The sequence below is a fragment of the Camelina sativa genome, chromosome 6, assembly GCF_000633955.1.
Source record: "Camelina sativa cultivar DH55 chromosome 6, Cs, whole genome shotgun sequence".
NCBI lineage: Eukaryota > Viridiplantae > Streptophyta > Magnoliopsida > Brassicales > Brassicaceae > Camelina > Camelina sativa.
The window spans coordinates 17,897,687-17,910,499 of NC_025690.1; the positions used below are offsets into that span (position 1 = coordinate 17,897,687).

Here is a 12,813-nt window from a genome sequence, read left to right on the forward strand (position 1 = left end):
GTTAATTTTGGGATTTAACATCTTATTTTACAATAAGTATAGCAAAAGTGGAAAACACACTATAAATTAGCATTTTTCATGCTTTTAATATATATATATATAATGTACTTGGCCCATGTGACTTATTTGAAGTAATCAAATCACTTTACTTAAATTTTGCATACTTTTTTTTTCATTTTTAGTACTACTAAATCAATATATTAGAAAATTAATCTTATTAATTTATTCATGGACACATACAAATAATCAACAGTATACATAGAAGGCAACAAATCTTTCTGACTATTTTATGTGTACACCCATACATCTTTACTACATAATATATCAAGAAGCAATATATAGAGTACAATATACATGCATCTATATATAAATACGTGTATCTATATTCATACGTATATTACATAATTAGCTCAGTAATTAATTAAGAGCATTTAGGAGAAACGGTGCCTTGATTTTTAACGTTGGCATTTTTGCAAGAAGCGTTTCCTCCTTTAATGTTTACGTTCTNAGACCACCGTTCTATAGAAACTCTCGTCGTTGTCTTAGCTGTCATTACCATTTTATCCGTTTTAGCCGGAGTCATCGCTCGGCTCTGCGGCGGCCGCCATTTATCTGACGGCGGAGACCACGACATCGAAGGTTGGGTCGAGAGAAAATGTCGTAGCTGCATCGATGCGGGAGTTCCAACGGTCGCCGCCACCCCTCCACCTCCACCACCACCAACACCTCCACCTCCGCCGCCAGCAGCAACGGTTGAAGAGCAGAGTAAGCCAGCAGCCGAAGAGCAAACTAAGAAGTGAAAGTACAAAAAAGGGTAAAACTGCATACTTCGATTTAGCTGTAACATTATGTAATATCATTAATTTTGAAGACATCTTATTTTTATTTTTTTTTGTTATGTACCTTAGTTTACGGACATTGATTTCGGAATTTCCTCGGATGTTTTTGATTATTATTTCTTTCAAAAGAAGCAAAAAAAAAAAAAAAGCAAAGTTCTTTGTCAACTTTTTAACTTTAAATAAATAAATCCGTTGAGATTTGGCAACGGCATTAACCAAAGACATCAAGGATTTCTTTACTTTATCCTCATGCTGTCTTTTATAGCAACGTTAATCAGACGAACATTCACATAAAAAGTATATCAAGATTTTAACACAATGGTCTTTTAGTAAAGTATGCCAAAACACAAGGGTTTAAATCAGTTTTATACAAGTATAAGAACAATAAGGATATTTCGTTTGAATGGAACTAAGAGTAAAGTAGGCCGGCCACAATGCAAGAGCTCACTGAAAACTATGTTAATTTTGGGATTTAACATCTTATTTTACAATAAGTATAGCAAAAGTGGAAAACACACTATAAATTAGCATTTTTCATGCTTTTAATATATATATATATAATGTACTTGGCCCATGTGACTTATTTGAAGTAATCAAATCACTTTACTTAAATTTTGCATACTTTTTTTTTCATTTTTAGTACTACTAAATCAATATATTAGAAAATTAATCTTATTAATTTATTCATGGACACATACAAATAATCAACAGTATACATAGAAGGCAACAAATCTTTCTGACTATTTTATGTGTACACCCATACATCTTTACTACATAATATATCAAGAAGCAATATATAGAGTACAATATACATGCATCTATATATAAATACGTGTATCTATATTCATACGTATATTACATAATTAGCTCAGTAATTAATTAAGAGCATTTAGGAGAAACGGTGCCTTGATTTTTAACGTTGGCATTTTTGCAAGAAGCGTTTCCTCCTTTAATGTTTACGTTCTCAAGCACAATGCCTTGGCATGGATACTTCTCACTGCAATTGAACGTTATCGCCACATCCGTCGCGCTCGTACCGGATATGTTCTTGTACACAACGTTTTTCACTTGCACGGCGGAGTCCTGTTAACATATTTCACATTTTCAATTCGAGTGAATGCTAGTCTAGTAAAGAACAAAATATATATAAACGGCTAATTAAATCTATCGATCAAACAATTACTTGGTCTTCGCATTTGTCCTTGTCACAGTAGTTCTGGTCGATTATGATCGGATTCTTGACATTTTTCATTTGAANTATATAATGTACTTGGCCCATGTGACTTATTTGAAGTAATCAAATCACTTTACTTAAATTTTGCATACTTTTTTTTTCATTTTTAGTACTACTAAATCAATATATTAGAAAATTAATCTTATTAATTTATTCATGGACACATACAAATAATCAACAGTATACATAGAAGGCAACAAATCTTTCTGACTATTTTATGTGTACACCCATACATCTTTACTACATATTATATCAAGAAGCAATATATAGAGTACAATATACATGCATCTATATATAAATACGTGTATCTATATTCATACGTATATTACATAATTAGCTCAGTAATTAATTAAGAGCATTTAGGAGAAACGGTGCCTTGATTTTTAACGTTGGCATTTTTGCAAGAAGCGTTTCCTCCTTTAATGTTTACGTTCTCAAGCACAATGCCTTGGCATGGATACTTCTCACTGCAATTGAACGTTATCGCCACATCCGTCGCGCTCGTACCGGATATGTTCTTGTACACAACGTTTTTCACTTGCACGGCGGAGTCCTGTTAACATATTTCACATTTTCAATTCGAGTGAATGCTAGTCTAGTAAAGAACAAAATATATATAAACGGCTAATTAAATCTATCGATCAAACAATTACTTGGTCTTCGCATTTGTCCTTGTCACAGTAGTTCTGGTCGATTATGATCGGATTCTTGACATTTTTCATTTGAATGTTTTGAAATTTAATGTTCTTGGCAGTTCCTGATCCTCCCTGAAATCAGCAAGGGGGGGTTGTTTTTGAAAATTTTAAAACAAATGTTAGAGAGATTCAAGAAATTCGTAAAATTTTAGTGGGGATCGATGTTTGTGAGAACAATAAAATCAGTCACCTGATAAGTCTTGATCCGAACTCCATTATCACTCTCAGAGAACTTAGCACCATCCACATAAATTCCCGAAACATAAGCTTTTGAGTTGTCGTCCCCCAAGCTCCCAATACTTCTCATCGAAACAAATTAAAAAAGATCGATATTAGCTATATATTAACTTTATTTATGTGTAAAATCTATCAAAAATATTGTATGATTTTCTAGTACCCTTATGTTAGAATTCGGTATAAAAAGAATGTATTGATCTACCTGATTCCGTGACCGGGGCCGCAAGTTAAATCACTGATTTGAAGATTTTGTGTTCCATCTTCAATGGATATACAATCATCACCTAAATAAAAGCAACCAAACACATTAGCTACCGACCTCTCTGTTAAGCCTTAGCAAGTCTTTGTTATTACACATAAATACACTGTAAACTCCAATTATGTATGAATCATTACCTGTTCCAATATCCGATTTGGAAACTCGAATATTTTTGGTATTGGTAATATGGATACCATCGGTGTTGGGACTATCGCCGGGAGCAGAGACGACAACATTATTGACGTCAACATTGTTGCAATTCTCAATCGAAACTTGAATCTGCTGCGCATCTCTCACCCTCAAATTCTTCATATTTAGATTCCTTAAGTTGTATAAAGTAAGAGCCTGCGCATATGCATAAAACACACACATGCCAATTTTAAAATTTTGAACGTTGAAGTGAAAAAAAAAAATAAATTATATACTTATATGGAACTTTTGTATTTACATACCGTTGGCGCTGTTGTGCATGGCTGCATCAAAAGAAAGAGAAAACCAATTAATACTAAATTACTAATCATATGATGTAAATTAATTAGGAGTATATTAGATAAGCATATGTGAAGATATATGTGTTGTGTGGCATGTATATACTAATTGGTGGACTCTACATACTAACATACATACCTTAGATTTATCTATTTTGCATGAGTTTTGCCACCAGATTTTTCCGTTGCCGTTAATAATCCCAGTCGACCCACCATCGATTGATAGATTGTTAACGTCCTCTACGATAAGCCAATGGTATTTGTCTTTGTAATCCGATCGTTTTGTAGATGCTGATAAAGTGCCTAAGATCTATGATCAGTAAAAAATTAAATCTATTAATTAGGCTACTAAAATGATTTAAAACTTTTTTTTTCATAAAAAAGGAAAAAACAAAATTACCTGAAAGTTACGTAGCGATTTGCATGGGCCTTTGAATTGAGTAGACGTAAGGAGGTAACTCTTCCCTTTAGGAATCAAGAAATTGGTAACCCCATTCGTTGAACATGCTTTCTTCCATGCTTTCTCGAAGGCCTAAGCATACATATATATTTTACACCCATGCAGGCATGCATCATTAATACCAAATAAAGTATATCTATATATTAAAAAGTTTTACCTGAGTATCATCGGTTTTTCCATCTCCTTTGGCTCCAAAACTGGCAACACTAACAGTTGAGGATGCTGAAGTGGTTTCACCGGAGCTTTTCAAGGTAAGAGCATCATCGCTATTGAGCTTGAGTAAGCTGTCGGATTCGAAGCTTCCATCTTCATGACCATATCCATCATCAACGTAGCTACTCAAATTAGCTTGGCACAGCGAGAGCATCAAAAGAACGCAGAAGAAAATAGTTAGGAGTCCCCAACAACGGGCCATTTCAGATTTGGTCTTTCGAAGATATGGAAACGGTTTTTCTCGTAAACGAATTAATGAGTGTTGTTTTCTTGTGAGTAAGATGAAAATGTTCGCTGTTTATTTGAGGTTTTGTAATATGATATATTGATATTGAATAAGTGGAAGGCATATGTGTATTTATAGGCAAATGAAAGGAGAAAACAAAGTTAGGTTATTAAAAAGTTTTAATGGCGTTGGAGGTATGGAGAGAGATTGAGATTGATACGAAAACATCACTATAAGCTTCTAATTAAACCTCACCTCCTTTCCACCTATTTTTAGTTTTCCTTTTATTTATTTATATATATATATATATTTTATTGTTTCATTGTCTAGTTAATTATTTATTTTCTATATATTAGAAAAGGAGTTTGGAAGAGGAAAAAAAATAGAAAATGAATTTATTTTCAATCATCGTATACCATTCACACAGTAATAGTTTATCATGTGTATTACTGAGCTAAGCAGTGCGTGATGTCTATCCATACGTAAATAGTATCAAAAGTTGAAAAGAAGAAAATAGTTGTTTCCTCTGTCTCTCGAAGGTCGGTAATAGTTTTGGACTTTTGGGAATTAATACACTTCCTTTTATTTCTTCTTGCGTTTTAATCTGTACAGTGATCTTCATATTACCGTCGTAGCTAGTATATCAATGTGAAAAGGTGAAAAGGTGAAAATTCGGATATTTTTCAAATTTATAATGCTTACATATGTATATCCGAATTTGAAAAATCCGAAGGCATTTCCATTATAAATCATGTTGGATATATATGTAGTATGGAAATGTTTCGGATTTTCGGATTAATAAGTTGCATGGAAATGTCTCAACCCTAATTTTTATTCTTATACTTATAGTAAATCTTTTAACCGTTAATTACTAATATGATCAATATTGGTTTACTGAAATTAAAAATTGTAGGTGCACTCGTGAGATAAGAAGTATATGTACGAGTTCGTGAATGTTATTATATGTATTGTGGACTTTTAATTAATTAGAGTCATGGTCAGTTATCAATACTTATTTGAATTTAATACGTTGTCAAGCTGGTGAATTGGTGATCACATACCGACATATATACGCATGTGTTAAAATGTTAAATGTCCTGTATCTTCAAAGAATGTGGGATGATATATATGTACACAGTACACGAACCGCCAAAGTATAATGTGCAAAAATACCAAATTCAAACTATAATTGTAAATACGTAAACGGCAAATGCCTGATATAAGGTTTGAAAAGTATGTTAAATTATTACGATATGCCAACATGATTTATTTTGTCGGGAAATCAACTAATTATAAGTTATACTTAGAATTTTTTTTTGCATTCAACTCCCAAATGATGAAATTATAGCCTCAAATTCTTTAACCACACGCCTCTTCAAATTTTGGGATAGTTAATCAACCCATATTAATCATTAAATTAAAATACATATTTTTAAAAAATATATCATCACTAAAATAAGTAACATGCAGCTTAAAGTAAACAAATACTAGATACTACGATACATTGGACTTAACAATGGTGAAGACTTGTTGAATGATGCGCATACATATATATATTAATTTGTGATAGTATCGATTAGTTAGCACACAAAAATTGCATACTTACCCTTATTAGACGAATATTTTATCTATTTTTTTATATATAATTATCGATTAATTAATATAAGTATATGTATGGTGTAAGGAATAAGGATTGGCAGAAATGAAAAGGCATGTGCGTCGTTTGCTTGCAAGACCTAAAGGTATGGTCGAAAGTCATGTCTTTGGAAATTTATCTAGTCGTTGTTATAACTTCGCCTAAGTAATTGCTTCCTTCTTTGAATTTAACTCTTGTATTTTTCTAAATTAATGGTTAGGATTCAACTTGCTCATCGTTTTCGTGGATGTCAATATTACAGTTTTTTATCTTATTTTTTTTATTTAAACTACTTGGTGTTGGTAAAAGAGCAAATCAAATAAGAAAAAAAAAACTTAAAATCTGAAAAAGATAGAAAAGACATGTACGTTTAAAATTGAATGCTTTGGGACTCCGTGCATCGTATGGGATTGATGAGGTAATTAATGTTTTGGGGGTTTTAAATGTTCAGATATTAATGTTATACTACTATATGTTCCATATACATGTTAGGTGTTAGAAGGTGGTGACTGGTGTCTACCTTAAAGCGAAAAAGATTTATAAAAAAAAAACTTGACGCAAAGAAAACAGAGTAAAAGGTTCACAAATTTGAGTTCTTCTTTTTTACACCAATCAAGTAAGATATGAAACACAAATCTATGTAGTATGAACCTACATCGGATAAATATTCTGTACGTGTTGCTGTTGAGTCGTCATTGATTATAATTTTCTAGTGGATTATTGTAAAACAAATGAATGGCCTTAGTAATTTTCTAGTGAGAACAAGATCTGTTAATTTCTTGGTGTGAAAGAATGTATGGAAGGTCTCATAAAGTCGATGATCATATAACTGACTTGTCATCATTATTCGTATTGACCCCTGCCTTGAAGTTGCGTACTATACATGGATTCTGATATTTTAGGTATTCACATGATCACCATCCTCTTTTATTAGTAGTATATAAAATTAGGGTGTCGTCGGTTTCGATTTGTTTGGCTAAGACGACTTCAGATTTGTAAAATAACACATCAACAATTCTAAAAACACATTTTACCTTCTATATCAGTTTATCAAAATAAGAAATCATTATCCGTTCGTTTGGTGTAAGTCCTTTCAAAATAGACCAAATATTAGAATTTTAAATCGATTTGTTTGTTTCAGCCAGACACTCATTTTAGGGTTATTACGTTAACGATAAGGTAGCTATGAACAATTTTTTCTTAAGAGAAATATTATTAATACAAAACTACAAAGAGACATTGATATTTTAGCGAGATTACATTAGGTCACTACATTACTAGTACAAAAGCGATGATACTACAAACATTAAATTCCTAATTTATTTTTGGAATACCTTATTACTACAAAATAAAATGATGAATGACAGGTGAAAGAATAGCCCCAACTACAACCGAAGCTTTTCGCCTTAGACCAGAATCTCAACGTGCCATCTGAACATCTCTTCCCTCGTCACTGGCAGATTCAAAGTCACAAGTCCAACCTCCGCGTCGTACGTGAAATCAGTCTCTGTGCTTTCAACGGCGCATCTAAGTGGACGCTGAGAAGAGTAAGCTCCAAAACGACCACAGCCTCTAACCCCCAGAGATATCAGAGCTGTTGGTGAACGGTTACCGCTGAGCGCAGGAGAAGCCGAGGACACCTCCCCATCAAAGAGTTCCGGTTTCTTGTCTGTCACGGGATTGGTTTCCATCGACTCGATAGCCCCGCTTGAGTTGAACATGTCTAGCAGTCCGATAGGAGCGAAGGAGATGTTTGCTGTGACTTCCTGTATAACCAAATTTTCCAACAAAAAAAAAAAAAAAGATTCGTCATTCACATTAAACGTTTACAAGTCATGGTAATAATACAACACTAATTAAACGTACCTTCAAAGGAGAGATGTGGAAGAGTTCGTATTCAAGGACTTTGAGAGTGAGAGGAATCGAAGCACCTTTTGGTAGTCTTACTAACTCCCCTGTAAATCAAATCAAGCCATATTTTTTTAGCATTGAGCTGTAATGTTTGAGTTTCTGTCTAGTCTAAAAATAGTAGATTGGTTTGATCTTTTTTACCTGATCTGTATGCGTAGACTATTGAGTCTCCACTCCAATCTTCACCAGCCACTTGAGAAATGAGATCAGCATCATCAGCACGGACAGAACCCGTGAGTGTGCCAGGAGAAGTATCATGAATCTGGTTCTTCTTCGTTTCCTTGCACCAACCAGCACCTTGACAGTTGAACACACCAACCATACCAGAGAACTTATTCATGTTCCATATCTTGAGCAAGCTGAAAAAAAATTGAGTTTTCGCAAGTGTTAGGCTTCGGCTTAGGCTTAGGAGTGGATGATAAAGAAGAGAATAGTTAGTTAGAAAAGAGGCAAAACCTGATTCCATCTCTAGCTGGATCCGCGAATAAGCAGTCACGGGTAGGCCTACCCGGAAGCTTAGCACGAAGAACCGATCCATCCGGAAGAACTAGCTTCCTCAATAGATCAAAGTTGTGGTTGCCTGGCTTATCACTGTCATATAAACATATCTTCAGTTAAAACCTCGAAGCAAAGCATTACCTTAGTCAGAACAAGAATTAAGTTTAAAGATGAGAGGAAGGCTTTACCTGACATAAATTGCGCATCCACCTACTGCACGTGCTGCAGCATGATACTCTGCAGTTGGGTGCAAACTCTGAAAACAACAAAGCCTCGGTTACAAGTGAACGCATGCTTATTAAAGAGTAGTAATGACATCAAATTGCTCTTTACTTACATGGAACATATCCCAGTCAGGTTGCATGAACTCTCCAAGGAAAAGACTGTTATATGCAACTGATGCAATGTGGATGGTATGAGAAGCAGGATCTCTTGGGTAGAAATCATCAGATGCTCTAACAATAGCGGTTTGTTTCGCGCTGTAAAGTCCGTCTGTGTTGTGACACATGCAAGATATGCAACCATTATCTGTGAAGTTCCGGGCAATGGAAGCTTCTAAAGCTTGGTGGTAGCTTCGAGTGAGAGACACTCTCCCGCCAAGACCAGCACCGAGGGTTTCGATGATGTTCTGGACATCAACTTTGACTCCGTCTATACCACATGAAGCCAAGTACGAATGGAGCTCATTGTAGAAGTTGAAAACGTTCTTTGGGTTGACAAGTCCAAGACCATGAACAGCGAGGCTGTCCATTACTATGTCTGGTTGGTTCCCTAAGACACCTGGTGACTGAACTGGATATGCTAATGCACTGTCATAGTGTTCCATTCCAGAAGCAGCAGGTTTAACCCCACCCCAGTATCCAGCTAAGGCATGCCACGCATAAACTTGCCTGTGAATAAGGAGTCAAGCCATGTAAGTATGCAACGCTTTTTGTCACTTTCTCAATGTTGCGATAACTTAAAAAATATCAGCCTGAAGATCAGTGTGTTACAAATTTTGAAAAAAAGGACATACTTCACATTATGGCGCTGCTTTGCATTGTCAACTACACTCTTTAGTCCTGATACTTGCGTATCCTTCTCCTGATCATCCTTCTGAAATTTTGCATTCTCCTTGATACCAACGAGCCTAGTAGCAAACCTGCATACATAAGAATGGAGGAAAAAGTTAGCATTCTTCATGACAAATCCCTATAAAATCTTGAGGCAAAAACTTAAGAATATCCTCAAGCTCAAGCTTTATGAGCTAAAGATTCAACAGTTACAATGCAGAAATTGGAACAAATGAATCTACTTTGATTTCACCCACATGAGTTTTATTTTAAAAATATTCAAGCCTCGATCTAGTTTTTTCTGGAGTATTATCTGGTAAATTGAGGACATGTTTAAGATGCTCATCTACATGAATACAAAAACAAGAGACTGATAGATCTTACTGTGCTCCTTCCTGAACAACGCAGTCTGAATCTTTCTCTTTGTGTTCAATTTGTTGCCAACCATCGTCTATGATCAGAAACCTCGGAGGGGTACCTCCTTCTGAAAGGCTGCAATAAACCAAACGCATCAGAGACTCAATAAACTTATACAGATTTAACCTATCATCAATATATTAACAATATGACGCTCTACTTCCATAGACAGTACCTTCTAAGGCCTTCATCAACGCCCTCAGCAGTCACGTCTGTGTAGAACGCATCCCATGTGCACCAGCCAAACCAGTCAAGGAAAGAAGGAAGCTAAACAAACAAAGAGAACGAAAATGAGGAGATCATATCAAATCAGATTGAACTCCTTCCGTTGACCAAAACTATGAAAAGTTCACTCACCTTCTTCTTCTCGCGATGATGAAATGTCTGCATGTGTCTTTCCACAGCCCTGTACATAACAAAGGATTAGCGGGTGAGAAAACACTGATAACCAATCCAAGAAACAAAACATGATATTTTGGCTTCTTTTAAAAACATACTTTACGGATTGCCTAATAACTTCAAAAGGATTAGTTCCAGCATGAACATAGACAAGATGAGTTCCTTGGCTGGTTTCAACTGCTTTATCTCCTGCAATTACAAAGTCAACCAAAACGGACATTTCAGTTCTAAGATCTGAAAATTGTAAGCCCGTCAATTCATGGATCATCTGTTGTACAACTAATTCACTAACCGCTCTCAAGACAAATCTCAATCTCATTCTTCTCATTTCCTTGCAGTACAGCTCTGAACTGGCCTTCAAGAAGAGGGAGAAAGACGGTATAAATAGTAGGAGCATCATCCCCATTTCCTTCAACCTCATCCTTGCTCTCAAGTAACATAAACTGTGTCTCCAAAGGGATATCTTTTCCACAGCTTCCCATTCTCTGAGTCATCCACCATAGTTTAAATCGAAAACAACACATGAATCGAAGACCCCTGTTGAAAGATTTATAAAAACAATAAGCTTTTAATAAAAACAACATCAAAAGACCTTGAATTGACAAAGCTATATAACAGAGGGAAAACAAAAGTTTGATGCTTTACTCCAATACACCGATGGGGAACACGTGAAGACTCTTGCTTTGTTCAAAAGTTGCGCCTATAAAAGCACCGGAAACGAATCCATTACCCGTAACGGGAGTAAGGATAATATTGTCGGGGATTTTGGTGAGGATGGTCTTTCCTTGAACAACGAGGTTGTCGTTCTGTACAGAGATGTTTGACGTAATCGTCATCTTTCTCAAAGCTGCTTCAGTTAACTGTCTCAGGTAATCACAACACATAAAACCAACATTAGGAAAGCAGAATCTTTATAATTTTCATCTCTTCGGAACAAAGTCTAATTAAAAACTTTCCAATAAGGGAATATGAATCTACTAAGCCCCAAGCGTCTCTAAAGTCTAAGCACAGGACAAGTTCGGAAAAAAATCACAAATTGACACTAAACATCTAAATCAGATAAAATTTGAGTTCTAAGAATAATACTCACCGGAATGTTTCTTGTTCGTGCCGGAGTAAAAAAGAGCTCTCGGTACAAGAGAGATAGACTTCGAATATGAAGCAGAAGGTAAATGTTGCTTTTACGAATGAAGAAAGAATACGAGGTACACGGAAACGCCGCCAACAATGGTGGCTCCCGTCACTGGTCAATCAACGTAATCGGAAACGGTGTTTTTGTTTTTTTAGGCTAATGAAGGTAGCAGAGAGATGACGGTTTATATATGCGACGAGATCTGGATATAGCCGTTGCGATGTTGCCACGTGTTATATTTACTTTTTCTCCGTCGCGATGTAAAACAAAAAAGTACTAGAAAAATCGTGATACTTTTGTCTCTCTCTTATTTGCTGAATCAGATACAACTCATACTAATATTTTAAAATATTTATTTCTACTGCTCTTTCGTTTTTACTTCTTTTGACTAGTATTTAAAAAAATTACCAAAACTAGTATTTAAATGTATGTTCCTGTTATTAAATAATTGTCATAAATAGAAATCAAAATATTACTTTGAAATTTCATTAGAAAAACATACCCAATATTAGCCTAATTCAAAAATGTCTACAATGAAACGGTGAAATAACTATTGTTGTTCTACTGTCAACGGAAAAAATATGTTGAAATGATGGTTGTTTCAAGCTGGTGCAAGAAAATCATAAATTAAATATCGAATCAAATCATTTTACGAAACCATAAATGGTACTAGTTAAATTAATTTCACTCCTATGAACACAAATCATAACGAAGCCCAAATGTACAAGAAACGTGTAACGTATGGTTGCATATATACGCGTCTTTTTTAAATAAAGATATTTTTCCTACTTGAATCGTGTGGTGTCTCAGGGAATGCCAGTAGTATACACATGCATCACCGATTCACCACGCCTATAAGTTTCATCGTATAATTAATATATAGTTTTTGATCCTAGGAACTAGGAAATGACGTATGTGCAATGCTGATCAATTTTGAAATCTTAAGGAGTACGTCAAGCCAAGGAGTCTAGTTGGTTGGTTGGTTCAGTTGGGGATTCAGGTCCCTCGGGAATATCACTAGATCACATCTACGATTTTTAGGTAATATGTATATCTCTCGATTCTCTGGTTCAATATTTTGTTCTAGTAGTAGACGAAATTGTGACATCAGGTACGT

At 35.0% G+C, this 12,813-nt stretch overlaps 2 protein-coding genes and 1 long non-coding RNA gene across 4 annotated transcripts; all 3 read right to left on the minus strand.

Annotated features, from left to right (window-relative positions):
• On the minus strand, positions 264 to 4,733 carry LOC104792039 (polygalacturonase ADPG1-like). 2 transcript variants are annotated; one of them, XM_010518062.1, is made up of 10 exons: positions 4,370 to 4,733; positions 4,153 to 4,284; positions 3,892 to 4,062; positions 3,717 to 3,737; positions 3,402 to 3,609; positions 3,208 to 3,289; positions 2,959 to 3,067; positions 2,727 to 2,840; positions 2,498 to 2,626; positions 264 to 496 (listed from the first exon to the last, which is right to left on the minus strand). In XM_010518062.1, the coding sequence occupies exons 1-10, from the start codon at positions 4,625 to 4,627 to the stop codon at positions 422 to 424; spliced, it is 1,299 nt and encodes a 432-aa protein (XP_010516364.1). In that variant the 5' UTR covers positions 4,628 to 4,733; the 3' UTR covers positions 264 to 421. The 2 variants fall into 2 exon arrangements, with proteins under 2 accessions (XP_010516364.1, XP_019102411.1); XM_019246866.1 differs by lacking the exon at positions 264 to 496 and having other exon boundaries at positions 2,330 to 2,626.
• Positions 1,496 to 2,096, minus strand: LOC104792038. The gene is made up of 2 exons (XR_769001.1): positions 2,023 to 2,096; positions 1,496 to 1,922 (listed from the first exon to the last, which is right to left on the minus strand). It is a non-coding gene; the product is annotated as an uncharacterized LOC104792038 (long non-coding RNA).
• On the minus strand, positions 7,503 to 11,872 carry LOC104792041 (probable galactinol--sucrose galactosyltransferase 2). Its single transcript, XM_010518065.1, has 14 exons — positions 11,655 to 11,872; positions 11,210 to 11,424; positions 10,857 to 11,101; positions 10,663 to 10,753; positions 10,523 to 10,571; positions 10,341 to 10,432; positions 10,133 to 10,240; positions 9,712 to 9,837; positions 9,034 to 9,586; positions 8,885 to 8,952; positions 8,655 to 8,789; positions 8,340 to 8,557; positions 8,154 to 8,242; positions 7,503 to 8,053 (listed from the first exon to the last, which is right to left on the minus strand). The coding sequence occupies exons 2-14, from the start codon at positions 11,398 to 11,400 to the stop codon at positions 7,694 to 7,696; spliced, it is 2,325 nt and encodes a 774-aa protein (XP_010516367.1). The 5' UTR covers positions 11,401 to 11,424; positions 11,655 to 11,872; the 3' UTR covers positions 7,503 to 7,693.